Raw genomic sequence first — 27,768 nt, 5'->3', positions numbered from 1 at the left:
AGCGGCTCGGGGGTGGGGGCTGCGCGCCCCTTTTCTAAGCCTGAGCGCTGATGCGCGAGAGATCAGGCGGCCACCCCCACGATTCCGAGGGGGAAATCGGGTCTCGCCCACACCTCACGGGGGCTTCGCAGGCTCTCTGGTCTCCTTGGAAAACGAAGAGCCTGTCCTGGTGGGCTCTGCACCCCATGGCCACCAGGGTCCCGTCTGCACCCTGACCTTGAACATGGGGGGAAGGGCAGGCGCCGCCAGCTCCCAGCCAGGCCTCGCTGGTCGGAGGGGCCCTGGCAGATCCGGGCTGCACTGTGGGCGCGGCGCAGGCGGGGGGGTTGGCTGAGCACACGTGCCGGGGGCTGAGCAGCCCCGGGATCCAACCGCTGTGGGAACAAACCCATTCGAGTAGCGTGCGCACCCCCCGGAGGCCAGGATGTTAAACAGACCGGACACTCGGATTATCATAAATTTTTTTTCTTTGGAATCATTTCCTTGATGGAAACTTCCAGTTCCATCCAAGAAAGTAATAAACCTGATTTTCTTTTCCTTAAAAATCTGAAACAGTGCCATTCAGATGGTCCACAGTGCGAAACGGGGAAGTTAGAGCAGAACTGATTCCAGGGAGTCACACAGGTGAAGCGCCAGGCCGGCAGGGGCGGCGTGGGCGAGGCTGAGCTTGCTCCACGGCGGGGGCAGGGCTGCAGCTGTGGGCCAGAAAGCCCGAGTCACGTCCGCGCATGGAAAACCAAGCGCCGAGTCCTGGTTACCGGACGCTGACCCTCCGTCAGGAAGAGGCCAGCGTACGGGCTTTCTGAGCACATGGCTGAGGACCCCTGAACCCGGGGGCTGCCCCTCCTGGTGAGGCGTGAGGGGCCAGGCTCGCTCTGGGCAGCGGCCACCAGCCTGCTAGGTGACGTGCAGAGGTGCACTAGCGATAGGAAAGCCAGGATCTGCAGAACCGGAACCTGAGGTCTGGGTCCTCGTCGGCTCCGTCAGACTGAGCTGAGCGCAGGCTGGGCGGCTACAGGTTCGACTTCAAACTCCCCACGACGGGCTTGTGAGCGCAGAACTCCGGCCACCACGGCGCCCGCGTCAGCACGTCGCTCTTCTGAAGGACGGCGGCCCAGAGGTTCTTGTAGAGCTGCGGAAGGTGAGCACAGGCACCGGTAACGCAGGGCGCTTCCCGCGGAGCAGCGCGCGCGCGCGCGCGCACGGCCCTGACAGGCGCGTCCCAACACTGGCATGCTCTCCCGCCGCCTCCTGTGAAACTTTTGGGAAGACTGGCCTTTAATTTACGTAAACCTTTCCTTCTCAGTAGAAAACAATAGGGACAATCCAATGATAAAAAGCCATAAAGTACATTCAGGAGACAAACACCCTGCTCATCCTTTTTGGTGGGGAAGCTGCGTCCTAGGCGTGCGTGGCCGTGACGGGACTCGGAGGGTTCTGACGTCTGTCCTGACACCCACGGCTGGCACGGCGGAGGTGCAGCTGAGCCGTCGGGCTGGCCTTGCTGGGTGGCCGCCTGGGCAGCAGGGCGGCGCCCACGGTCCCTCTGCCCGCCCCGGCCACGCACTTGCACCCCCAGGACTTGCAGAGCTGCCATCAGCTCAGAGCCCGGTCACGCGCCACAGGAGGCTGGTGGCTGAGTCCTCCCGGCTCCCAGTGCAGCGAGCACCCAGGCCGCGGGCCGGGCGGGCAGACGAGCCCCCACCGTCCCGGGGACAAGGAAGGAGCCTACCTAGTCTCTGGCCGGTGCTGACCCACTTTACTTTTAAGAACCCAGTCTCCCTGCGCCCGGCTCCTGGGGGGCCCAGATTCGGGCTTCTCTCCACGGGCCGGGGGTCCCAGGTTACGGCTTTCAGCTGGGAGCGCTGTGTTTCAGCTCATGATGGTCTCCCACCACCTCCTACAGCTGTTTGCTCATTTCAAATCAGCTTCCTACTCGCAGCACCTGGTTAAAACATCAGCCCATAAAACTGGGAGAACGGCAGGGAGTACACACCGTCCTGCCAGGAGGGGCCCCACCGTAGGGGCGGCCCTCCGGCGCCCCCTGCCCCCCGCTCCGCGGCCAAGGGCCCCAGTGCTCAGCCGCTCCGGCCCCTCCCTCTGGGGCAGACGCGTTGGCGAGCTCGGGGCTCCTCAGAAGACACCACACCCAGGCCCTCCCGGGCAGGTCGCTGCCGCCTCTTCCTCAGATGCCCCGCCCCTCGGCCTGGTGGCCTGCTAGGCCCCCTCCTCAAAGGCCAGCCCCTCTCCCGCGGGCTGAGCACAGCCTCCTCTGCAGCCCCGCCACACCAGGGGACCAGGGGACCAGGGGACCAGGGGACGCTCTCCGGGCTCCTCTCTGGACAGGTCTCCACCCAGGCCCTGGCTCTGCCGCTTCCCGCAGGCCGGCTTCCCCTCCCCGGCACACCGGCGTGAGATGTGCCCCGACTCAGCGGCGGCTCTTCTGTGCTCCCGCCCAGCGCCCAGCACTCGCGCCCCGCCCTGAGTGTGGCCTGGCCGTGCGGAGGTCAGGCCGCCTGCCCGGCCCCCGATGAGGCTGTGACGCTGTACAAAGGGATGGTTAAGGTGTGGATCTCAGGGTCCCCTGGGGCAGGTCGAGGGCCCCTGCCCCTCACCGCCCTCGCCACGCAGAGCCTGGCTGGCGGCAGGTGTCTCGGCAGAGAGGACACGGCCTCGGGGGTGCATCCCGTCCCACTGCTGAGAGCTGCGAGACCTCAGGCGCGTCCCCGCGGCGACAGAGGAACAACGGGCAGCACCGTGCCGGCAGGCGCCAAGCGGACCGGCGAGCGTCACCCAGCACCGGCATCTCCGTGTGGCAGGGAACGTCAGGAGGGATGTGTGGGCTCAGCAACGAGCACTTCGAGGGTCACACGGCAGGACAGGGTGGGGGCGCGAGCCGGGGGCCCGTGGCCGGAGGCCAGAGAGGGCCCCTCTGAGAGGCGGTCTTTGCCGGGAACCGAAGGCGCGGAAGGGCTCCAGGCAGCGGGAGCAGCAGGCGCAAAGGTGCTGGGGTGGAGGCCGGACGGCAGAGGAGCACGGTGCCCCCGGAGAGCTGGCACGGGCTGGGGCGCTTTCAGGGGCAGGGGGCGCTGGTGGACGGCTCAGTCACAGGCGTGGCCTCGTGACATCTACTTTCTAAGAAATCCAGATACAGGTCGGGCAAGAGGAGGGATCAGGGAGCCCCACGGGTCCACCAGGGAGTGTAGGCTCGAGGGGTGAGCGGCCCGGCGGGCCGAGGCCGGGGCCGGGGCCAGCTGGGTGAGGCAGCCGGAAGCCCGGGCCGGGACAGGGCAGGTGCGCCGCGAGCGGCGGGCACGGGGCCAGGGCTCCGCATCACGGCACAATGAGGGCCGCGTCACCCCCTTCTCAGAAGCGGCTCTGGGGGCGGAGGCCACCCCTCCACCGCTGCCCGAGGGCGGCAGCTTCCCAGCAGGCCACCCCTCAGGCTCCGCAATAAGCGGCCAGCCCGGCGCGGCCCTGCTGGGCGACAAGGGGGGGCCCTTACCTCGCCGTTGGCTCTGCCAATCGGGGAGTCCAGGATAAAGTCGGGAGGGGCGATCACATCCACCAGGGCCACCGCATCATCTTTCAGCTGTTGGAAAACAAAGTCTACATGCTTAGCAACACCCGCATCTCCATGGCAACCGCGGAAGAACAGAGCCCTGGAGTTTGTCGCTGGACTGCGGCCTGCGGCTCGATGCCCTGGGCACCGTCCCACACCGGCCCGGCACACGGGGTCCCTTGGTGCACCTCTGGGCGGTTTCACCATATTGCTATCTGCTCGAGTCCCAATGCTTTGTGTTTTGTCAACAAGGTGGGGACAGCTCGTAAAAGGACGCCTCTGCAGCCCAAGAGCTGGCCTATGCCTGACCCCGGCTTTCCTGGGCAGGGCCGCTCCCGCGCAGGACCCTGAGCCCAGTGAGCGTCATGGAGGTGGCATCCATGGGCACCGAGCAAATCCTGCCGGCCGAGCCCCCGGCCCCCGGCGGCCTCGTGCCCCTCCCTGTCCTCTGTGCAAGTGAGTCTCCAGAATGGAATTTATGGAGACTCCCAAAAATTTTCTTTAAGTACAGAAACAAGTGTTTTTTCTTACAATACTTGCGAGACGCCAGGCTGTGCCGGACAGAACCCTGGGCCAGGGGCAACCTCACTGATGTAGACTGAACGCAAGCGGCCAACACAGAGTAACAGAACCCGTGACAGACAGAACCCCACACCCACCCCCGACCTGCGGGTCCGGGGGGCCTGGATCTGCCGAGAGGAGGTGTGCGCTGTGCTGCTATCCTGGGACCGCACGCTGGCCATCAGCCACAGGGGAGGATGTGGCTGTCACGGCTCTACTGGGGGCAGAAGGCGAGGCGGCTGCGCAAGCGACACCCTCACCGAGCGCCCGAGGGGACGGCGCTGGTGCTCCCGGGGCTGCCAGCACAGGCTCCCGCTGACCAACGCGTCCCCTGAGCTCCTCCGGCCCGAGAGCACGGACGGGGGCCTGGGATGCATGGCCCTGGCCCTGGGGCGTCTGGGGACCTGCGGCCTCGCCTGTGGGGCAGGGACTCAGTTCCCTGGCTGCGCCATGGCTGTGGCACGGGCGGCTCGCGCTCTGTGAGCTCATTAAAAGGAGAGAAAGTCAAGCCCCTCTGCCTCCGGACTGCACGCCGCTGCTGACGCCCCGCCAGTGGGGGCTGGGCAGCCCCAGAGCACGTCTGTCCCCGTGGCACGTTCTGCTGGGCAGTGCGTCCCTAGGACGCTGTGGGGACCGGGGCCACTTGAGTTTTCTGGGTGGCAGAGGTGAAAAATAAGTGAAAAACCATGAAATGAAGCTACGTTGGGGGCTGAGCGAGCTGAAATGCTCGGGAAGAACGGCTGGTGGCTGCAAAGAGGGCCGCAGGGCCGACCGTGCAGAGACTGTGGGGTGTCCCCAAAGTCACTCTTCTCCTGCAATCTCTGCCACGGCCACAGGGGGCACAGGGAGGTCGGGACCCTGCAGAGGGGACGGCAGCTCACCTGTGCACACAGCTCCAGGATGGCGCTCTCCACCAGCTTGCCGGCGCGCTCACCAGAACAGTAGCCACCTGTGAGCACAGTGTCGGTCACCAGGGCTCTGCCGCCCCAAGTCCAAACCCTCCCACACGTACCCATCATCCTGAAGCTGCTCTTCCTGCTGGCTGAGCTGCGACCCTGCGGCAGGAAGGTGCAGCTCCACTGAGTGCAAACGAGAAGGTCAGGGCCGGGAGCCGGGGCCGTGGGGGGCAAAGGGCCGTGGGAGGCAGGCAAAGCCCGGGCCAACCCGGGAGGCGGGGGATCCGCGTGGCCCGGGGCAGGAGGCCTGGTGGAGGCTGGCAGGGTGGCTTCCTTCCGGAGAAGACAGTGGGTGCTCTCGGGACACCAGGACGGGTGTGAGGCGAGCGTGGGGCTGGGCATTGCGAGGGGGACAGGACGGGAGACCCGGCTCCCGGCTGCGGCGTCTGACCCGCGCCTGTTCCTACGCAGCTGACGTTGCATTTGCTGCAGAAGCTGCTTTTGTCTGACTTTTGCTATTAAGACCACCCGAGTGTGGTCACTCACGCTGACGTTTCTCAGAAAGCGGGGCCCACAGCCCGCACCCAGCCGCTCCCCGCGCACCCTGGTGGACCCCACAGGGCAACGGCGGCCCCACGGGGCACGGCGTGGGCTCTCGGCAGAGAGGACGGCCAGGACCGCACTCTTCACAAAGCCCGGGCACACACACAGCATGAGGACAGGGGCACGGGCTACACGTGGCATTAACGTGCGGGGTGGTCAGGGAAAAAAAACGCCTGAAACGGCTCCGTAGGGGGGGCAATAACGGAAAAAGCTGAGAAACTCAGCCCCACCCCCACCCCGTCCCCACCCGCCTCCTAGGCATCACCTCCTCCAGGAAGCGCCCCCGCCCTCGGCCCCAGCAGTCCCGGGCCCCCTCCCCGGCCGCCTGGGCTCCCGTCTGAGCCCTGTGGGTGCTCCCCCGACGCGGCTCTGCCCTCCAGCTTCCACCTCACGGCCTCCAGGCTCCCTGTCTGCCACAGGCGCCCTTGGCGCATGGCGCGTCACGCCACACCGGGGACGGCAGAGCTCGGGCCAGGCGGGGGCGGCAGGTGGCGCGGCCGGGGCCTCACCTCGGTACAGCAGGGCCATGTGCTGGCTCAGGGACCACAGGCTGTAGAGGGCGCTGAGCCGCTGGAGCACGGCCCGCAGCGGGGCCGGCACGCTGGGCTGGTGCGTGTACTCGTGGAACCTGCGTGCCACGACGAGCTCCAGGAAGGCCAGGGCCAGGGAGCGGCAGTGGTAAACCTGGGGACACACAGCAGGGCCAGGGCCGGCCAGTGAGCGGCAGCGACGCCAGGTCTAAAGTCGGGGCGGGGGAGCCCCGCCCCCCACGCTAGTCCCAGTGCCAACTCCCTCCCCCTGTGAACCCCCACAAAAGCCTGCAGCCTCAGGGGAGGATGCGACGAGCCCACCAGAACCCAACGCAACTTTGAAAACACACACATACCTGAGAGTTATTTCTTGCTTCAAAGTCACTGCTTCCTGATCTCTTTTCTTGGTTTAGTTTTTCGTGACTCTCGCGGAGCAGGTAACACACCAGCCACTCGTATGCTGCCAGGGGAACTTCAGAGGGGAAACAGAGGAAAAGGTGACCACAGAGCATCCACGGGTGCCTGGTGCTCAAGTAACAGAGCGCCCACCAGGCGCCGGGGACTCGCGTGCTTACTCGGGATAGCACTGCAAGCACCTTGCGTGCATGGATGGGTGCGTGAGGGGGGCCCGGTTTACAGACAGGGAAGCTGAGGCCCCAGGGCCCCCACCGAGCGCGGGCTGGGCCGGGACAGACCCCGGTGAGGGTGCCGTTTCCCGGTTCTGCTGAGAAGCGGTCCCCGCCCCGTGCTGTCCGGTGTCCGCGGAGGCCGCGGCGCCACTTCGTTTCTGCATGGCCACCTCCGCGAGGGCGGCTGCGCTCGGACGGGCGCTCGTGGGCTTGGTGTGGACGGAAAAGGGCACATCCCCTCGGTGTCCCTGGGGACTGGCATGGACGTTGGGACAAATTCCCAGCAGGCGGTGGGTGCCGGTGAGAGGAAGAGCCCCACCCTATCTGCACGGTAGCCCAGCCCTAGGCCTCACCCGCGCATGTCCCCTACCAGCCTGCATGTCGGGGCGCGCCACGGCGGGGTGCGGACAGGCAGGGACAGGCTGGAGGCGGGCCCGGGGAGGCCCGGTGGGCCCTGCTCCCCGTCTGGCCTCAGCCAGGGCGGGCGCACCTCACGGCGCTGCCTACAGCCCAGGCATTGTCCAGAGACTGGGGGACCTCAGAGCACCTCCCAGCCTGCACCGGAGAGCAAGCGGGCGGGGTGGGGGCGGCGGAGGGAGGGCCTCACTGGCCATGTGCTCTGAGTCTTTGCAATTAAGCGGAGGGTCTTGAGATGATGCCCCCCGCCCCGGACAGGGGTGGGCTCTGGACCCAGTGGGTGCGCCCTTCCACGGGCACAGACGAGGAGACGGACACGGGGAGGCGGCCGTGGGATGGCGGAGGGAGAGACTAGATGGAGGTGGCCACAGGCCGGGGGGAGCAGGAGCCCCCAGAGGATGAGAGACAAGGAGGGACACGCCCACGTCCAGAGGGGGCACAGCCCTGCCCACGCCGTGGCCCTGGACTTGTCTTCAGCACCCAGCTCGTGGGGCTTGGTCCCAGCCGCCGGGGCTCCTCGTGGCCGCACACACGCCCGAGCCCCGGGTGCTGCCCTCAGGCCGTCCCTGAAAGGTCGACGCCGGAGCCCCCACGCGGACACAGCAGTGCCTGTGGGACGCACGCCTGCTCTGGGGTCTCAGGGACTCTGCTGCTTCCTGAGCCGTCCCAGCGGCGTACACTGCCACCAGCCACAGACCCGTTTCCCACGGTTCGTTCACCCACAACGAAGCCAAGGACCCGCCGCCGCGAGGCCAGATGCCAGTGGATGCCGTGACCAGGCCTGAGGGAGTGACAGCCCCTCCATCACCCCAGAGGCCGGTGCAGTGCGCCCCGGTGTGGACGCGCCCGCGGTCAGCGACCAGCCTGGAGGCGGCTTCGCACTGCGGGTGGCAGGCAAGCCAGATGCACGCGCTGCTGGAAGATTTTTGTTTTTGTCTTTGAAACTCTACTTCCAGTCATCAGTTTTCAGAAGGAACAATACGTCACGTTGCTTCAACGTGCCCACGTGGGAGGGAGGGGACCCCGGCGAGCGCACGACAGCAGGAGAAGCCCTGGAACCCTTCGGAAGTGAGAAGCCACCATCGAACACTCGCGTGGGAGCTGGCTGGGCCCAGGCGAGGCTCCTGCCTGGGGGCCGTCCCGGTGCTGCTCACAAACAGCCTCCTCAGGGCCCCCCATGTGCCCTCTGCACCGCTCAACGGCTCCTCCTCACGCTGGCGCCGCCACGTGGGGCCGCTGCCGCCTCTGCCCGCGCACACTCCCCGCCCGCTCCGCTGACCCCGGCGCCTGCTGCCCCCGCCCGTGCCCAGGAGCTCCACCAGCAACGTGCAACGTGCAGCACCCGAGTTCCGGCCTCCCCTCACAGGCTGCTCCCGGCCGTGCCGTCCACCCTCGCCCCATTCCCCTGCCCTCCTGGCCCCGGCCACGCCCCCGCCCGTGCCCTGGGCTGCCCTTCCCGGGCTGCCCTCTGGAGTCATGCTTGCCCTGAGCACACCTCCTAAAGCAGGGCCCCGACCTGGGGGCGCGGCCGGGATGCCTGGTCCCAGCTCTTCAGGGGACACGCAGGTCCGGGAGTCACCTGCTCGCGCCATGCACCCATGTGCCCTGCACCACCCTGCGTGCCTGCTACCCAAACCTGCTCCTCTGACCCTGCGAGGCCAGCGCGTGAGCCGGCGTCCTGGGGACGGTGGAGTTCACCACGGACCTCACACTGCCCCAGGGAGTCCTCGAAACAGTGCCCCCCCCCACCACGGCAGCCCCCCAAGAAGAGCGCAGCAGGGCCAGGCCCATTACACCGCGGGGCAGCAGGGAGCTCCCAGCCCAATGCACGGGCGTATGGAGCTGCGATCATTTACTGCGTTTACAAATGCGCGGGCCACAGAAGCTACGCGGGGGCAGCCCACCCTCTGTGCAGGCGCGTGCGCATAAATCAGGACCCCATGGAGCCGAGCCTGCCCCGCCCCCTCCGAAGAGCGGTTCCGTTCCCTGAAGGAGAAATCTCCTGCCCTACGAACAGGCTTCGCGGGACCCTGGAATGGTCCTGAGGCTGCGATCCTACCGAGCTCCAGGGTCATAAATCTTACACAATTTTTGCCCAAGATCCAGCTGCGGCGAAGGCCAGCCCGGGGGTGTGGGGCCCGGCGATCCAATGCCCGGAGGACGGCAGGCGGCGGGGGGGAGGGGCTGGCCGCGGGCCGCAAGCCCTTCCTGGCGCTCCACGGGGCGGGCAGGCCGGGTGCGCTGCCAAGCCACTTTCGCCAAGTAAACTTTAGCTGCATTCTTTTTCCCCTCCAGAAAATGTTTTCACGTTGCTGGATCTTGCAGAAATCAGGGCACTCAGAGGAAAAAACAGATGACGCCGCCCTGGCGCCCTTCCTGCGGCTGGTCCGTGGAGACGTCCTCTGCGCGCGGCCGCGGCCGCGGCTGCGGGGACTGGCGCACGCGGGCACGGAGACACACCAACAGGCTGGTGGCCCTTGGTCACTTGGCATTTGATGACGGGTGGTGCTTTTAGGGAGGAAAGCGTTGGGCTGGGCTGATGTGAGGCTCTTCTCCGGGGCTTTCTGGGGTGGCAGGTGGCTGGGGAGGTCCGAGAGCAGCGGAAACAGATCTTCCCGCGTGACCCCTGTACTTGAAGGCAGACAAGGGAGAGTCAGCTTAGGGAAGATCGGAAAAGTTGTCACACAGGCTGGTGCCCGATGAGACAAAGCGGTCGCTGGCTGCCAAGTTTCCCCAGTGACGACAATCTGGACGGATGGCCTTGCTCTCTGCCGCTGTCTCCTCTCCAGATGAGCCTGCAGCTGCTGACGCTGCAGTGTCCCGTCCCTCTGGCCTCGGTGTAACGGACGGCGGTGGCTCCTTCACCGGAGGGGCCACTGACACTGGGGTCCCCTGGCTGCAAGGCCAGGGCCCTCCTTCCACGCCACAGGCTCTCTGAAGAACAACAGGCAGCTCGGCGGTGACTCCCCGATTAAAGTTAGACCTGTGCCAAGGTGGGACGTTGAGCTGTGCGCAGTGACTGACCACGCGGTGACAAGTGCTTTCACGGGCCGACTCATTCATCCTCGCGAGAGCCCCGCGCATTCGGAACAACCATCACCCTGGGACACATGGCAGGGAAGGCGAGGCAGGAGGGGGAGGGGACAAGGACTCTCCTGAGTCCCACGGCTGGGGACAGAGGGGCCGGGAGCAGAGCGATGCGGCCCCATGGCGGGAGGGCTGCTTGCCCAGCACCTGGGGGCCCAACCAGTGGGGTCAGCCCTGCCCGCGGGCCAGGACATCTGTTCCACGACCTGCCCTGGCCCACAGAGCACGCTGCCGAGGCCCCGGACACAGGCGCTGTGGGCGGCGACGTGAGGCAGGCCCCCGACCGTGGGCGGCCAGGGGAGCGGCGTTCGGGCTGTGGCTGAAAGCTGCTATTTCTGACAGGGGACGCGACAGGGGCGGGTGGGCGGTGGCTGCCTGCTTCGACGCCCTTGACTGGGGGAGCGGGGGTCACGGAGACGAGGGCAGAGGCTCTGGCCTGGCCCAGGCAGAAGCCGGGGTGGGGGTCCGCGCCTCGGGGTGCACCAGGCTCCCGGCGCAACCGGCTCCGCGTCTCGCCTCGGACGAGCCGCTGCCGTCCCTCAGCCAAGGGGCGTGCCGCGCGCAGGCAGCGCCTCAGCTCCCCATCGCACCCCGGTCCTCCCACGCCGCCCCCGTGGCTCCGACCGCACCCCTCTGTGACGGCCGCCCCGCCAGGCCACCCCCGGCTCCCGCCCGGCTCGCCGCCTCTCCCGCACAGCGGCACCGCAACGCACGTCGTCACCGCGGACGGCAGAAACCCCCTCCCGCCAGCGGCCCTCTGCTCAGAACCGCCCCGCGGCTCCCACGCCCCGAAGGGCGTCCGTCCCTGGCGCCCCACACCGCTGGCCCGACCTTTCCACTGAGACTCGGCTGCGAGGCCACTTCCTCAGGGGCCTGGCCCAGCCCGCGCGGGGGCTGTGGCCTCGCAGGCCCGCCTGCTTCTCTGCCCGGGCCCGTGGTGGAGCTGTGTGCCGCCGTCCCCAAGCCAGGGGGATGCTGGGAGAGTGATGGAGGCACACCCACCCAGCCGGGGCTCCCCCAGGCCACGGTCGCCGGCTGTGGCAGGCACAGGGTGCAGTGCACCTGTGCTGGTCAGGGGAGGCAGACGGGGCGGACGGGGCGCGCTCACCTGCGGAGTCCAGGCAGTCCTGCAGACTGGCAGCCTCGAACCTCCGGCCAAGGATGGCAGGGTAGCCTTCCAGGAAGTTCACGCTTTTCAGCGGGCTCTTGAAGCGAGTGCCACCTAGGAGTACGCCAGTCACTCTGGGGACAGCCAGGGGACTCCAAGCACTGAGCGTGTCCGGGGGAGGGACCCTGACCCTCCCGGCCCACCCTCCCCCACCTCAGCGATGACTCCAGAAGCTGGTCAATCTCTATGTAATGACACCTCCCTTTATACAAACACGGGGTCCGTCTGGAGAGAAGAGCTAACCCTGGGGGCCCAAGACCCCACGCCCTGTGTCTGTTCAGGGGCCGCGGAGAGCGCGGTGGGGCCTCGCCTGGGTCCGGGCACCGGCAGGCCCAGCAGGTAGGGGCCCCACGCGCCGGCGGGCGGTTCTCACCGGGGCCCCCACATCCCAGCAGGCTGAGCAGGTAGTTGCTGGTCTGCTGGAGCATGATGTTGTTTTCCCCTTCGTATGTGCAGTTTGGGTCGTTATCGTCTCTGAGGTCGCCCAGACGGTTCACTGCAACGAGACCACACGGGTTCGCCATCGCAGGTGCCCACGTGAGAAGGACCGGCCACCACCTGCGAGCATCGGCCCTGGGCCCAGCGTGGCCGGGGCGGGGCGCTCCCTGCCTTGCCCCACGCCGCCTGCCCTCCTGCCGAGCGGGGGCCCGTCTTTGAGGCTCCCCTGGGACCACCTCAGGGGGTGTCGGCAGGGACGCAGAAGGTGTGTCCCGAACACACTGCGCGCTGCGGGCTGGCCGAGAGCACCCGGAAGCCCGCAGCCTCAGCACGCGGCCCTGGCGAGGACGTCAGGCAGAACCCGCCCGCAGTGCGGGCGTCAGCGGCAGACACTCAGGGGAGGGAACCCTCCCTTTTACACAGTAAAGTCCAAACACCTGCACAAAACTCTCACTTCTGCGGTCTCTCTTGTCAGCTAAGCACGCCAGTTCCTTTGCATGCCTGACAAGGTGTGCCTCCCAGGCCTCCCCCTGGGGGGAATGTTCTCCAGTGGGAGGCTGGGCAGGAGGGGCGGAGGGAGGGGCACTCGAACACCTCAGGCCCACACGCTGCTGGCCGGTGGTCACCCGCGATGCCCCGGTGGGCTGCCTGGCTCCCTGTGCCCTGCCAGAGCAGGCTCCCGAGTGGGAGGTGCTGGGAGTGACGTTAGGGAAGCCACACGGGACTGACATTTAACCCAGATAAAGGGCCGGCATCCTCCCTGCAGGCAGGGGCTCCCGGGTGAGAGAGTCCAGTGGCTGCACGCGTCACCGCGCGCGAATTGGGGGCTTTTGTTGTCTGCAGTGCTGCAGAATCCAGTGTTCTCATTCCGGGCTATTTATAGCGTCTCCACGAACTATAACAACAAACAGAAATGACAAAGCGCCCTCTGAGGAGGACAAAGCTCGGAGCTGTGGTTACCCACACGTCAGCAAGTGACGGAGGAGGCGGAGCCTGGGGGCGCGAGGGCCGCCCTGCCGGCCCCCCTGCTCGGGAAGTAACCACGACGGACCCCCCGCCCCGGGGGACGTGAGCGTCCACGGGCCCTTGCTGAGCCACTCGAGGTCGGCAAGGGCCTGCCACGCTTCTGGGGGCGGAGGCTGCCAGTGAGCTTCTGCCAGTTCTGGTGTTTGGAATGTGTACGTGGCCTCCTGAGAGTAACTAAGACTTTACCAATCAGTCACTTCAGGTCAGGACCCAGGAAGTCTGGCAAGCAAGCTGCGAATCATCACGGTGACAATAATAAGAAGTCAAATAACAACAGCAAATAGAAGTAACTGGGCACGTCCCACGTGCCGGGCACCGCGCCCAGGGCTCGACGCGCGTCAGCTCCCTCCGTTGCTGCGAGGGCCTCCCTGGCGGCCGCTGTCAGCTCCCCGTCTTACGGTTAAGAACGCTGAGGCTCGGCAGGGTGAGGGAGCCTGCCCGTCGCCCCTCAGCCAGCAAGCAGCAGAGCCCCCACGCCGGCTGCCCCAAAACAGCCAACGCCCCTAAAACCTAAGCTCTTTTTCCTATTAAGAATTTTTTATCAAAACAAAACGTGGCGCCCGTCTACTGCCAAGTCACTAACCAGGAAGTTACAGTTCAAACAGACAGCTACTCTCCTTCCGCCCTGATTTTCAGTGGCTCCTTGGAGTCCGTCCACGCTCAGCACTGTCCCCGATCCCCACGTTTCCAGGAGCATCAGGGATGAAAAGGAGGGGCCTGTCCAGGGCAGGGGTGCGGCAGACTTGCGGAAAGGGCGGGCCACGCCGAGACCACTGAACTGCACAGGGGCAGCGTGAACACGACCACAGAAAAGGCGCCGGCGAGTGGGCATGGCTGCGTCCCAACAAAGCTTTGTCCGTAAAACCGGCGGCAGCTGCTGTGGCCCGCAAGGCCGTCGTGCGCTGACACTTGGTCGGCAGCCGCGGGGTAGGGACAAGGACGGACACAGGCGCCCACGTCTCCAAAACCTACCGGCCAGGTAGCCGTGGCCCCCGCAGGCCTCCCGACACTCCTGAATCCCCCGCTGCGTGGTCCACGAGGCCAGGGACTTGCCGCCCGACGCCAAGGCATGGATTTCGCGTCCGAGCTCCGCCTCGGGAGAGGAAATCCAAGGAGACAGGTGAGAGGGGCTGCAACACGGGGACAGAGGCCAGTTCCCCCACAGCACCCAAGGCGCGCGCCCCGGGCCCTAACCCAACACACCCGACAGCTCGCGAGAAAAAGCGGGGGTTCGGTTAAGAATGGCCATGCCACGGTGCGCTCAGGCTGCTCCGCAGACGCGAGGATGCACGGACCGCGCCCCGCCCCGCCCCGCCGGCGGTCCCAGGGGAGGATGCACACGGCAGACGCTGCCTGCGGGGACTGAGTGACTTGTTTGCAGGACGCACACCAGAAACACGCTGGTGACAAGCAGGGGTCAGATGCAAAGTCAAGACCCTGCTCCCGGAGGAGGGACCCCGCCAAGGCGATGGCAGCCAGTCGGCTCCGCGGGGGCGCCCGGGCCAGTGGCCCTGGGCCTTCGGCGTCCTGTTAAGATCCTGCGTTTCTACGGGGTGTTTCATAAAAACAATTCGGAGAGAGACGCAGGCACGCCCGCCAAGTAAGTGCTCTCCACCTCAAACGTGGGTGACGTTGAGGTCCTGCGGAGCGGGGTTAAACCCGAGTTTCAGAAGGAGTGCAGCGTGATTGCGTTATAACATTATTAACAGGAGAGCAGTTCCTGTGTCAGCTGGCAGAGGCTGTGGTGACTCACTCTACGCGACAGCGGGGGGGGGGGGTGGGGGCGGGGCGGGCGGGGCGGCGGCGTGGGGGGGACGGACGGGGTGGGGGCGCGGGGGACTTGCTTAACTCCTGCCTTCCTGGTTGGGGCAGGCCCTGCAGACCTGCGCTCGGCCCGGCCGCGCCCCCTGCTGGCCACCCAGCACCATGACAGCCGGACCCTGCGGGTTCGCACAGAGCGCCCCGGCAGGGCCTTTGAGGGTGGGTACAGACCCTGAGCCGCAGCACTCCTGAGCTGTTCGCACACGCGCTGTCTGTGGTTCACTTTTACACCTGCCCGGAAGCCAGGGCGGCAGCTACAGAAAGTCACTTCGTACCCCATCTCCGCAGGAGTTGGGAAGGCTGATCTCAGCGGGCGGGCACACCCGAGTCTGGCCCAGATCCCCAGCTGCCAGCTCCAGGCCCGTCAGCTGGGTTCAGACTCTGGGGGGTTGTTTACGAAAAGCCCAGAGCCAAGACATCCGCTGAGGGGCTGGTCAGGGGACTGTGCAAAACCGCGCATTCTCAAAGGACAACAGCAGCTGCACTCCGTCGGGCAAGGGCTCTGTCGGCGCGTCCGCGCCCCAGCGAGGAGCGGGCACGTGCGCATGCGCTGCGCACGCGCAGACCAGCAAGGCCGCTCCGCGCCGAGGGGCTGACATTGGAACGGAACCCGTGGGACCCGTCACCCCGCAGAGCCAGGGGCTGGTGGGGTTTGGTTTAAGTCGTCACAAACATGCGGAGACAAGGGGGTCACCCTCACCTGCCTGGCGCTGCTGTCTTTCCCCAGGAGGCCTTGCTGCATCCGTACCAGGTCCAGGAAGAGGGACTTGGAGAAGTGGTCCAAGGCGTAGGCAGTCGCCAGGTACGGAAGCAGACGCCATTGCTGCAGTGAACAGGACACATTCGTTAACACCACACGTTCACGAACGCATCTCCGTGCTCGCGGGGAGCCGACCGCCCTTCTCACTGTGGCCTTGGGGACCAGGAGGGGGCGCAGGCCTGGGTCAGGAGCTAGGACGCGTTGCTGCCCGCTGCCACTTAGCGTGCAAGGGCCCTATGAACCTCCGAGGGTTTCCAGGAGGCTCAGCCAGTCCCTCTCCCTCCCCCCACCCCAAAGGCATGGCTATAGGCACGTGGCCGTTTCCTAAAGGGAACGACTGGCACCGTGAGTATCCGTCCCCCAGGGAACTAGGAAAACCGGCCTGCTGTGCCCAGAGCACAGGACTGACTGGGGATGCCTGGTGCTTCCTGAGCATCAGACAGAAACCGGTAGCGGGGCTCGGTCACCTGTGCACATCCAGGTGCATGGGGGGCGGGGCTGAAAAGATCTGGGGCACAGTCACCACTGTCGCACATTGTCACCAATGTTAAGTGCCCAGCACTGTGCCAACTGCACCTCATGTGCCAATGTCTTAAACCCCACAACCGCCCCAGAGGCGTGATCATCAGCTCCAATTTACAGAGGCCGGAACCAGAGCCAGAGAGGCAGCGCTTTGCCCGGGGACACACGGCCGGGGTGGGGGCCTGGGGTCAGAGCCCAAGCATCGCGGCTCGCGGGGGCCCTCAGCCACTGAGCCACCTGAACGCCCGGGTGGTCAGGTGCACGGAGACCTCACGAGGGCCACGGGATTGGTGGGTGCAGCATGCGCTCCACGGGCACCAAGCGGGCACTTGGCTTTTCCTGAGTTACAGAAGGTTCATCATCACTGTGAAAGAACCAACTGTGACTGTTAAAACTTGCTGAAGGTTTTCTTCAACTGTACCTTTGTTTCTGTGCAGCGCGGCCCAAGCCCCGGGCCACCTGTCCGATCCTCAGTCCCCGCCTGTGCGCGGGGGGCTGTGGGGGGAAGACCACCCCCGAGGCGTGTGTGGCAGGCTGTTATCCGTGATAAAGCGTATGTCCCCTCTCCAGGTGACAGCTGGCTGCCCCACATCCGGGGACCTACGGGGCTAGTACCCCTTCAGCTACGCTGACAGAACTGCACACCCAGCTGCTGCTTCCTTCCTGGGCGGCATTTCTCAGGGGAGGATGGGGGATTCAGCGCCCCGGATACAGGGGCATGCCTCCCACCCCCCCACCCCCCCCACCCCCGCCACCGCCGCCTCAAGCAAGGACTGCGCATGCGTCTCACGGGGCGTACGGCTCTCCTGGCTTCCTCACCTGGGAGCGCTGTACAGACCCCTAAATAAACCTACTTACAAACAGCCTCACTGCCCCAGGGCTGCCACCTCCCTGGTGACGCTGCCCAGGGAAGCAGGTTCGCTCCACTCCCAGGAACCCACCAGCAGCTGCCCGGGGAGAAGTGGGCCGGTGTGCGCACCAGGAAGAGAACGGAACCGCCCAGGGAGCCTGACCTGCAGCTGGTACTCGAGGACGGGTATCTCCTCCCCGTCGCTGGGTCCAAACTGCCGCCGGGTGGCCGAGAAGCGTAGGGCTATGCACAGGGCCAGCTTCAGGTTGCTGACGGATATGCCCACGATGCAGACCCGGCCGGTGGACAGGCTGCCGAGGGACGCTCCCAAGCGCTGCCTGTCATCCTGCGGGAAAGCAACGGGGGGTGTCAGCTGGACCACAGCAGCCACGCCAGGGGAGAGGCCCAAAGGCCGTGGTGCTTGTCCATCCTTCAACACGGGCCCTGCCACCAGGGGGCGCCCGATACAGCCCTCCAGGCGCAGGCAGGCCTGGTGGCAGAGGTGCAGGTGCCATGGGCGAAAGCATTGTAGGACACCCGGGCGGGGAGGAGGCACCGGACACTCGGCCCCACGAGCAAGGGGGCCCAGGCAGCGGGAGTCTGCACGCTGCCCCCCGGGGCCCAAACCGCGGTGCCAACCAGCCTGAGGCCAGAGGCACAGGTGGGGACGCCCCCAGGGGAACAGCCCACAGCCCGTGTGTCCCCCGTCCCTCCCAGTCCCTCTCCCCAGACGACACCGTGTTAGGGGGGTGCCGTTCATCCGTGTTCTGTCCTTTTAAAGCCCATCATCGCCTCGTGGGGACCTAGTTGTAATCCCCACTCGGAACCTTGGAGCACCGGCCGGATGTCCCTCCGGCGGGTGTGGGCTTGCCTTGCCCAGAGCCTTCCTGGTGCCTGGTCCCCCACCCTCCCCGCCGCCTCCGCCTCTTCGGGGCTCGTTTCCTTATTTGGGCTTTTCTTCCCAAATTGCATTGCCTGCGGGACCTGTGTGGCGATCTCCACAGGCTCAGCCGCTGGAGAATGTCATGATCTAACACACAGGTGACGACGGCCCAGCTGGGTTTGGAAACGCATGCGGAAACATGGCTTCCCTGTTCCTCGCACTCCGTGTCCCGCGAGGAAGCCTGACAGAGCCGGAGTCTCGCCTCGCCTGACCTGCATCAACCCGCCCTCCACAGGGATCCCGGGGCTCGGGGCTCGGCAGTTCCCAGCCCCCTGCCCTGCAGGGAGTGCGCACTCCCATGCCTCCCGCCTCGGCCCCCTGCCCCGCCCCCCCCCCCCCAGTCTCCCGCTTTCCCCTCATTGAGACATTTGTTGCCACCGTTTCCCCAAGCCATCTCCTCCCTGCGTCCTCCAGCCCCGCTGCCTCTGGGTACCCCCTGCCAGGCTTCCCCAGCCTCCTGCTCGCCCTCCGGCTCCGCTTTCCCCACTGATGACTTATTTTCCCGTGAACGTGTAATTAACCGATCCTCACACGGCTGTCTTCCTTTTCAGATGCCCTGTGTCACGTTGCTGTTTCTCCCCCCGTCTCCAGGCATACTTGCCGCCCTGTGTCTGCGCCCAGGGCCCAGACCTGTGGCCCAGACAGGGTCTCGGGGCAGGGGGTTGGCGCTGGGGACACACTCTCTGGGTTGTGAGCTTGGGACGCGCCCAGGAGGGTGGTGAGCTTCTCCGACAGGGCTGTGTCTAGAGGCCACACCGCTGTGTGTCTGCCACTCAGTGCACTCCAGGGACACTGGGTCCTGGACACCTGACAACACGTCACCCTCATTTGCGGACCAAGCTCACCTTTGGGGAAACTCCCCGGGGCACAGCCCTATCGGAGGGGCCCCCGGACCAACGCTGTGGGCGGGCGTGGGGGGGCGGGGAGCAGAGGCCGCCGGGCGCTGTCGACCAGTGTCCGCGGTCACACTGGGACACGGGGCTGTGGCTGAGCCAAGCACCCACTTCCTTGTTGGTGGCACTGGGACCCAACTCGAGCGGGGTCTGCCTCCGGCCACCTGGCTCGGCGGCCGATCTCCCTGCGGAAACGGGACCTTACCCACCCGGAGCCCTTACCTTAACGTGGGTGATGTAGGTGCCCTCGGGGGTGACGTCTCCAGCCCGGTCTAGGAGGTCTTCGCGAGGAACCCTGACCTTGTGGAACACGGCGAACCTGTGGGGACGTGCGGGGCCTCAGGTCACCTCTGTTGCCCCCGACACCCGGTCGCAGGATGTGGAGGGCAGCTTGCGTGGTGGCAGAGCCCCCCCAGAGACAGAGAAGACGGGAAAGAGGGCACCAGGAGACGGGGCCGACCCACACGGTTTCCTGTCCAAAAAAATAGGTTTAAAAAGAAAAGGGGAAGCATGTCGGGCGGGTTTCCGTGCGAGACGAAGTGGCTGTGCATTGGTGTCTACTGAGGTCTGGTCTTGGGGCTACCAGGTGAGCTCCTGTGACACTGGCCCCTCCGCAGGGACAAAGGCCACTCCGCGGAATGCCAGGCCCCGCGTGCTCCTGAGGAGGCAGGTGTTCACCAGAGAAGAGGGGACCGTGTTCTCCAAGGCGGGAATCTCTGCTCCCACACCTGAGGCTCCTGGTGAACCTGCGCCATGGGGTCAAGTCAGCAGAGTGAGGCTCGGATCTCAGGCCGAACCCAAGCCGCCCGCCTCCCCGGCTTCGCGGGGCGCTCTGACCGGCCGTGTGGAGGCCGCAGGCCCCAGGCCATCGGATCCGATGCCCCGGTTTATAAGGACCGCAGGCTCGGTGCCAGCTTCCCCGGTGTGTTCCTGCTGGTCACTGGAAGCCGAGGGAGGCTTTTCAGGTGTGATTCTGTAAACTCAAAGCGCCCTTTGCAGGAGTGCGGAGCTGTCACCTGTCTTGCCGCACAGAGATGGGGCGAGCCTGAGCACATCTGTATGTTTCTATGTGCGAAAGCATGTGCGCGTGTTTACTGGCAGCGTGGTCTCAGCCCTTCCCGCCGAGCGCCGGGACACCACAAATGCCATCCCAGAAAAAGTCGGCTGGGGCTGGCGCAAGGCCTGAGGCCCGAGCCGCGTCCCCAGGGGCACAGGGCACGCGTGTCCCATGGGGGGGGGTGCCTGCTCTCAAAGCCCACCTCTCGCCCGGGAGCCAGCGGCCCCTGGGTGACAGGCTCTGGCCATTCTCAGGCAGGTCCGCGAGGCCCAGGGCCCGCCCCCCTCGGAGCCGACGCTGTGAGCGTCCTGGGCCCATGGCAGGTGTAGAGGCCAGAATCTCACCTGACAGGGTCTCGACTTTGCTTCTACAGTTACTTGCCTCAATGTATCCATCAAGTTCATGTTTGCCTCTGATGTCTACGGTCACCCCGCACACTCGGGAATTCTTGTGCAACGGCAAAATCTAACCTACCTTTTCAAGATACATGACTTCAGGCAAAAAAAAAAGAGACAAACTCAGTCCGTTCTAACACTGATGGTGGGGTCAGAGGGCGAAAGGGCTGCCGGCCCAGGCCTGCCACAGCGTGAGCACCCGCGGCGGCGCAGGGCGCGCGGCCGGGAGGAGGAGGGAGCTCGCTGGGGGCCCCGGAGGAGCCAGCGAACCCTCCACGGGGCAGGGGCCAGGCATGGCCACGCCCACCGACTCATCAGCCGGACACCGCGCGGCTCCCAAGGGCACGTGTCACTGGTCTGGTGGACCTGCTCTCAAAGCCCATGGGGTAGCCCTGTGCGGCCCACACGGGGCCCGTCTCCGGTGTGACGCCGGGCGTTCCCCGAGGGCCCTGGGGCACCCCCCCCTCAGAGGCAGTCTTCGGTCTCTAGCAGTAGGCGCCTGTCAGTGGGGGCCGAGAGCGGGGTCTGCGGCGACGCTCCGGGACGACATCACAGATTCGGACTTGTTAAACCTCACGCACAGCGGACAGAGGTGCCTCCCACGGGACGTGGCCGCGGGCGCTGCTGCGCGGCTGGGGGGGACGGCACCCGCAGCGGGCGCCGGAGGCTGCGCCCGGCCAGGCCTGGCCTGTAGCACAGCCCCTTCCCACAAAGGCAGGCCCAGCACACATTTTCCGGGTCCCAAACTGGGAGGCCAGATCTAACGGAGGGCGCTGGTTTTCAAAGTCCAGGACAAGACAGCGCCGCCTCCCCCGTGACGCCTCCTGCCCACGACCAGAGCCGTCTTCTCAGTCACCCCGAGCTGCATCGCCACCTGGTTGAGAGCGGAGGACAAGGGCCCCCAGCCACACGAAGCTGGGATCTGTGGGAGCCGCCGGCCGCTCAGCCTCCGTTATGTAACAGGCTCCTTGCACAGGCGGCCAGGGAGGCGCGCGACACCAGGGAAGCGTAAATTAAAGGGTTCTGCGTGTGCTCTCACTGGGTAACAACTTCCTGTTTTCTCCTCAAACTGGGTAAAATCTACGGCTCCCAGCCCTCCGTGGCGCCACCTAAGGGTCCAAGCAGAGACCCGAGACGCATCCCTTGCGCCTAACACCCCCACTTCGTGGGAAGGACGGGAAAGGAGGTCTCTCCGCACTCAGTGTCCACGGGGACCACCTGGTCTGGCTAGTCTCTCCAAAGCTGGCCTGCCTCCTGCTTTGTACTCAGAATGACTGGGGCCGGGACAACCAGCAAGGTCAGCCCATCGACAACAGGGTTCCTCTACCCTCTGCCTGTTCCAAAGCAGCAGGTGCATGAACGTGCCCCACATGCACACGCAAGGCCCTTGGCTGAGGGCTGTCCCTGGCTTGGCTCCCCCCACCTTATAAACTAGCTCACAGGAACGAAGGGGCAGAGCCCTCAGCCCAGCTCTCTGGGAGACAGTGTGCCGCACCCATGTGCTCTTGGGGGACACGGGCACAGGGCGGTCAGCCAGGAACACCAGCGCGTGCAGGCAGGACTGCCGAGGAAACGGGCCAGGGAAGAGCTCAAGGTGGGCCCAGGATTTGAACCCAGATCCTTCTGGTCCCAGCGTTCATCCTGGGTGCTAACATCAGCTCAGAAAGGCGTCAAGGCCCTTACGACAGGTTCTCTCGCACGCGTGTCGCCTGCTGAGCCCCTCACCCCGCCAGCCCCGGAGTCTGCACTGCGCGGCCCCACTCCCCGGAATACCGCCCCACCCCTGTGATCAGTGGGCACGTGCTGGTCGCTGCAGCCCCGGAGGTCGCTGATGGGGACCTCACCGCGGGAGGCCGGCCCCAGGCAGCGGCCCCGCCAGGCCACAGCTGTCTGCCCGGGGCCTGAGGGTGAGCTCAGCCGTTTGTCTTCGGGTCCTTCACACCTCCCGGCGTTGGAGGTGACGCAGGAGACGGCCCTCCATGACACGGCGCTCGGGTGTGGGGGTGAGGGCTGTGTCCCCGCCACATTTCCCGGGCTCCGCGGGAGCATAGGGGGGCGTGGGGAGAGCGCTGCGCATCCCCCTGAGATCACGGTGGGAGCGGCCGCGTGGCCTTGGCCTGGGACGAGCCTGCGCCCTGAGCCCGCGCCCTGAGCCCGCGGCCCTGGAACCGAGCCCACGGAGACGTGCGCTTACCCGTGGTCCAGGCCGTTCTGCCCGAGCTTCTTCCCCACGTCGCCCACTGTCACCCCGGGCATGGGGAGCAGGGTCTTCGGGTCCCGAATCTGTACCAACCACAGGACACAACAAACGGCAACTGCACTGAGCACACAGAACTCCAGACGGATTTGTTCAAACCCCCTGGGTCATCTGTCCCCAGGGCCACCCCCTTGGGCACAAACCTTCCTGCTTGTGACCCAGGAACAGGCTCCATCAGGCCCCCCTGCCAGACGCCACATCAGACCCCCAGAAGCACCCCCAGACCTGGCCGGGCAGTCCAGGCTTGTGGCGAGTGTCTCAGACGATGCCCATGTGGCCACTAGGACAGACAGTCCTCCCTCTACCCGAAGACCCGAGGGCCCCAGGGCCCAGGGCTCCCCAGCAGTGGCGCCCAATATTCGTGGCTGGAGAGCCCCTCCGCGGGCGGGCGGCCGGCCACCCTGGGCGCTGAAGGGTGTTGGCTGTATCCCTGCCTACTCACTAGATGCCGGCAGCGCCCCCCGCCCCCCGGGCGATGGCCTGTCCCCAGACACCGTCCCCAGGAGCGGGGCCCCACCTGCACCAGGAAGGGGTGCAGGCCATGGCACTGGCCGCCCGGCGTGTACAGCTGCGCGAACACCACCGCGTGGGTCGCCGTCTTGCCCATGTTGCCGACCCAGAACTTGGCGGCTTCAAAGTCGGGAGAATGTAGGATGAATTCCTGCCCCGGGAAAAAAGTTCCAATCAGCAACGCACACACGGAGGCCTCCTTTTCCTCTGACGCATTCTCTGCTCCAATTCTTACAGGGGAGGGTTAGAGCCGACAGACGGTTTTACTTCCCGGAAGGCATCACAGCCCCGATTTTACACAGAGCACATTCCGGGGGTTCCGGCTTGACAGAGGGCCTCCCTGCGGGCCCTGGCCAGCGGTTCGGCAGCTCAGAGCGCCGGCCCGACACCCCGAGGTTGCGGGCCCCCACTCCGGTCGGGGCGCACACACTCAGCCACCAACGGATGCATGAATAAGTGGAACAACCCATCAGTGGGTCTCTCTGTCTCTCTCTAAAATCAATAAATAAAAATTTAAAAAAGAAAAAAGAAAGGGCCTTCCTGTGGAAAATGATGCCCTACATATGCCCACCAGTATAAACATGCAAAACCGTCCGGTGGGGCGGAGCCCCGGGTCGCACGTTCACAGCGAGACCTTCCCTGACCACGGCGGGCTGTTCGGTGCCAGTCCCGCCCACCATTTCGCACCGGCCGGACCCCGTGCTGACTGCCAACCCGCGAGGTCTCCGGGCCGGGCAGGCGCGGCCTCACGGCCTCCATCTCCCGCGCCCCCACTCGCCAGCGCGATGGCTCTCAGTGCACGCTGTGCAGACTCGCGTGCGGGAAGACGGGTCTCGGGGTCGGATTACTTAGTCACTCACGGCTGCACATGGTTCAGGGGCTCGAGGCCAGAGCGCAAGGGGACGGGAGCACCTACCTCAGTGGTGGGGTCGTAGTGCGCGGTCGTCCGGATGGCCTTGGTGTTACTCCCGTGACTGACTTCAGTCAGAGCAAAACATCCAAAAATCTAACGTGGAAGCAAACACAAAAACAGGCAGCAAAGGCTCTTTTCCCGGAAGACCTTTGAGGTCTCAGAGCCCTTTATCCAGCACGAAAGCCCCAAAACTGCCTCTCCTATCTATCCGACCAGTGGGCTGGCCGCGTCCCCCTGCTGTGTGGGACCCCATGCCGCCCAGACGCGCTGCCAGCAGCCTCGCTAGGTCAGCCCGGTGGCCAGAACTGCTGCTGGGAAGCAGAAGGAAACTGGAGGCCTTTGTTTTGGGGAGAAAATGCTCCGTTCAGTCAGCACAGGGATTCGTCAGACCTGTGCCTGGAAAGTGCAGCGCAAACTGGGTGGGGGCAGCCCGCGCACCACCGGGCGCAGTGAGACCCCCGGGCCCCCGGCGGACTGCCCTTCCCACACACCTCGGGAGGACGGGAGAGACCGCTCGCCGCTCGCCGCCCGCCGAGACTCACCTCCATGCTGATGATCCTTGGGATATACTTTAAGTGTCTTTCCGAACCAGAGCTGTAAATCACTGACCCAAAGACCTGAAAAACATAACATCATCTGTACACAGGGGGAAGTGACTGAGTCCTGCTGGGGCGTCACTAGTGACAGGCATGCGAACGCCGCCACGCCCACTGGCCCCGCACCACCACACCGGGCCAGGCGGCCAAGGGCAGCCCCAAGAGGCCAACGACCCGGGCGCATGAGGCTGCCGGGGGTGGGGGGCCGGGTCCCATCCCACGCAGTTTACGCAAGTTCAACAAAACAACCCGGGACGTCCTGAGGCTGCGTGAGGGACACGGGACAGGACGGACAGGAGGGGGCACATGAGGGCCAAGGGGGCCCCTTTCCGCAGACAACAAGCTGACAGACCATGTGTTTTGCCAAGGTTTTTTGGGGGGAGGAGGGGTATAAAGCAAAAACGTCCCCCAAAGCGCGGGGCTTTGACTTCCCCAGCACTGTGTTTTCTCAAGGACTCAGGCATGCTGATTTGCACGTGGAGGTGGAAAAATCTATAGGTAGACCCCAAGACCTACCCCCACATTTTAATCTCTGCTTGTTTCCTATATTATTTTTATTTTTAAAAAGATTTTACTTATTTATTTTTAGAGAGAGGAGGAGGGAGGCAGAGAGGGAGAGAAACATTGATGTGTGAGAGAAACGTCGCTATGCCCGCTACTGGGGGCCTGGCTCGCAACCCAGGCGCTTGTCCTCAGTGGGACTCGAACAGGCGGCCTTTCAGTTCACAGGCCAGCACTCAATCCATGAGCCGCGCCATGGCTCGGGGCTCCTATGTTATTTTTAGAAATCTTTTTAAACATGTGTTTCCCCAAACACACAAACCCCCAGAAAACTTTAAAAGCAAGTGAACCCTAACACCCCCAAAACCACTGAGGCAGGGGTCTTCGCCCACAAGCTGCGTGTGTTTTCTGTACAGGACTTCTGGCCGCGGGAGTGGCCTTGACCCCAGGCAGCCCGGCCTTTCCTCTCCCGGGGCCACCTACTCACAAATGTGTCCAGGAATATCTTGGTGGCCAAGGACCAGTCGTACATGCCCAGACTGGTCACCAGCACCAGCATTTTGGACGGGTTCTCCAGCAGGTCTTTGGAGATAAAGAAGTCATACTCGAAGAGCCGCTTGCAACGCCGGAAGTTCAGCTCGCGGTACTGCTCCAGGGAGAGGTCACCACCCCTGTGGCGGGCGAAGAGAGGGTCGTTCTCCAAAGCTGAGAAGATGGCTTTCTGGAAATGCAGGAGACAGGAAAATGCGAGAGGCAGGAAAACGGTTGGGAGGCAAAGGATGGACTCTCGCCATGCTCTTACTCATCCAGGTTTTCTCGAGGGTGCTGACTCCATAGCACACGGAGTCTAACCCAGAACCGCCAGGACGGAGGTGGAACTCCTTCCCCGCTGAGGCTTAGGAAGCTTCCATAGCCTGGACGCCTCGACAATTCCCAGAGACTCTCCCGCCCCGGGGTGCAAAGGGGGGTCGGGCCTGCCCTGCGCCCCGGAGCAGCCGCACCTTACAGAGGCGGACACGAGACCCGGGGGAGCCGCGCAGCCTTAAGGGCACAAAGCCCCATCTTTGCCAATGAACTGAGGCGCCTACCAGGCCCCTCTGCCGGCCGGCGCGCCGTCTCACCTTAAGGCGCAGAACGTCCTCGCCTTCCAAGAACAGCGCCAGCTCCTTCCAGCTGAAGGACGCGCGTGCGCGGTAGGGCTGCAGGGGCCCGCTGGGGAAATCGGGGAGCAGGGCATCCTTGCTTCCTTCCGGGTTGGGCGCCATCACCTGACGTCACCCTGCACGACATGAACAGCCTGAGTCAGCGAGCCTCAGCCTATCTGTTCGCAACATCCACGAACAACTGTGTAAGTGCGGTGTTACAAACAAGAGAAAAACTCTAAAGGGGCAGCAAGAGAGAATGCCTACACTTAGAGCTAACATTCATTTTCCCGAAACCAAAGGGGAGGGGCGAGCTCCTTGTTTTCACTCCTAAACAAAGGTGACGAGGAGACGAACGGACGAGAGCAAAAAGCAGCGCCCCGGAGCACCAGCCAGCCAGGGTCTCCGTGCGCGGAGGGCTCCCAGATCCGTGCACTCACTTGGCAGTTTCCGCCCCGCCCCTCTGACGACGTCCTGAAAGTCCTTGAACTCCGAATGTTAACGCCCAACTCACCTTGGCCCCTGCCCCAGCCTGCCCTGCAAGCCCAGGTCCACCCTGCCAGTGGCACAAGGGTGCTGGAGCTCTAAATCCGGGTGTCACTCTGGAATTCCCCTCCCCCTCTTGCCCCAGAGCACCCACTCCCCTCGTGAACGCCTACTGAACCTTTGCTTTCTCTCCACCTCTATTAACTTTTGCATAATAACCTCCAAGTACTGAGCAATCCCCACAAGCAGGTGGATGTCTCTGTGGTGTGGCAACCTGATAGAGTGAAGTCCGCTGCCCAAGGACACACAGCTGTCATCAGGCCCATCTGACCCCAGGGCCCCTGATCCTAAGCGATCAGCAAGTCCCCTATTGCCCCATGCCACCCGCGGTCACCGACATTACTGTTGCAAGGAAGGATTCTGACTCCAGAGCTTAGGAGCCGGGTAAAGCCTTCGGTTCAGTTAGCAAGTCACTTCGTGCCTCTGCACCTCGGCAGTGGTGACGTCTCAGTAATCCTAGCCTAGTATCCAGGGCACCAGTCCTCCAATAACTCGCTTCCTTCAGGGTTGTGTCATTATAAGGTGGCCCAGACGCGCAGAAACGTACTCTGGTTTACAGCAACCAGCTATGGCAAACCTGGGTTCCATATGCTTCCCTTTGCTTAAGGCAGAACCTACCAGCAACTGCCAGCGACGTTAAGCGAGGACTCACTGGATGTAGCCTCTGAGCTGTTGCAATCGGCAGGAGGCGCTTGTAACAGTTCCCAGCACGGAACTGTGGCTTCCACAGGATCATTGTGTCAACACCTGCATCCAATCAACTTTCCTCTCTGCAGCCGGAAAGGTAACTAACTCTAAAACGAAGATTTGATCTCTCTCGCTCTAGGGGATAGCTGTCCTGAGACCTCAAGGGACTATGTCCTAATTCCTCAAAATACCTCGCAGGTCTACCCCCCGGGGCCGCCGGCCCTTGCCTCCGGCGTGCCCAGCAATTCTGCGAGGGCAGGGTGCGCACAGGTTCCCCGCGGGTGCCCCCGGCTTTTGCACGTGCCGCCGTCCCCCCGCCCCCGGGCAGACGCGGGCTCGACCTCTGGATCTCGCTAGTCACTCCTGTTCGCCGGGTCCTCACCGCTCCGCGCACACAGCAGACGCTCAATAAAGGTCCTTGGGGCGCGGTAGCCCTACTAGGGAGAGCCGAGCACGCG

The 27,768-nt window shown here is 64.9% G+C and overlaps 1 protein-coding gene across 6 annotated transcripts; it reads right to left on the bottom strand.

Annotated features, from left to right (window-relative positions):
* Window positions 1-464: 464 nt before the first annotated feature.
* On the bottom strand, window positions 465-27,768 carry ACOX3 (acyl-CoA oxidase 3, pristanoyl). Of its 6 annotated transcripts, XM_054581898.1 has the most exons (19): window positions 27,652-27,666; window positions 27,242-27,417; window positions 26,057-26,214; window positions 25,423-25,656; window positions 24,381-24,455; window positions 23,842-23,931; window positions 22,933-23,076; window positions 22,353-22,441; window positions 18,929-19,025; window positions 17,034-17,216; window positions 15,439-15,561; window positions 13,890-14,010; window positions 11,827-11,949; window positions 11,394-11,507; window positions 6,509-6,624; window positions 6,132-6,306; window positions 5,005-5,072; window positions 3,506-3,592; window positions 465-1,132 (listed from the first exon to the last, which is right to left on the bottom strand). In XM_054581898.1, exons 3-19 carry the CDS (start codon window positions 26,198-26,200, stop codon window positions 1,013-1,015), a joined length of 2,103 nt encoding a protein of 700 aa, XP_054437873.1. In that variant the 5' UTR covers window positions 26,201-26,214; window positions 27,242-27,417; window positions 27,652-27,666; the 3' UTR covers window positions 465-1,012. The 6 variants fall into 6 exon arrangements, with proteins under 6 accessions (XP_054437873.1, XP_054437870.1, XP_054437872.1 ...); XM_054581895.1 differs by lacking the exon at window positions 27,242-27,417 and having other exon boundaries at window positions 27,652-27,768; XM_054581897.1 differs by lacking the exon at window positions 27,652-27,666 and having other exon boundaries at window positions 27,242-27,540.

Source organism: Pteronotus mesoamericanus, unplaced genomic scaffold, assembly GCF_021234165.1.
Source record: "Pteronotus mesoamericanus isolate MK-2021 breed Mesoamerican mustached bat unplaced genomic scaffold, CSHL_Meso_final contig_68, whole genome shotgun sequence".
Classification (NCBI taxonomy): domain Eukaryota; kingdom Metazoa; phylum Chordata; class Mammalia; order Chiroptera; family Mormoopidae; genus Pteronotus; species Pteronotus mesoamericanus.
This window is presented reverse-complemented; position numbering and strand designations above follow the sequence as displayed.

Bases quoted from the DNA above. Each gene is read 5' to 3' on its own strand.
- ACOX3 (XM_054581895.1), bottom strand. From the start codon at position 26,200: ATGGCGCCCAACCCGGAAGGAAGCAAGGATGCCCTGCTCCCCGATTTC. The intron at 23,932-24,380 runs GTGAGTCTCGGC...CTTCCACGTTAG, and splicing joins CAAGGATCATCAGCATGGAG to ATTTTTGGATGTTTTGCTCT. The intron at 6,307-6,508 runs GTATGTGTGTGT...GTGTGTCCCCAG, and splicing joins AAGCAAGAAATAACTCTCAG to GTTTACCACTGCCGCTCCCT.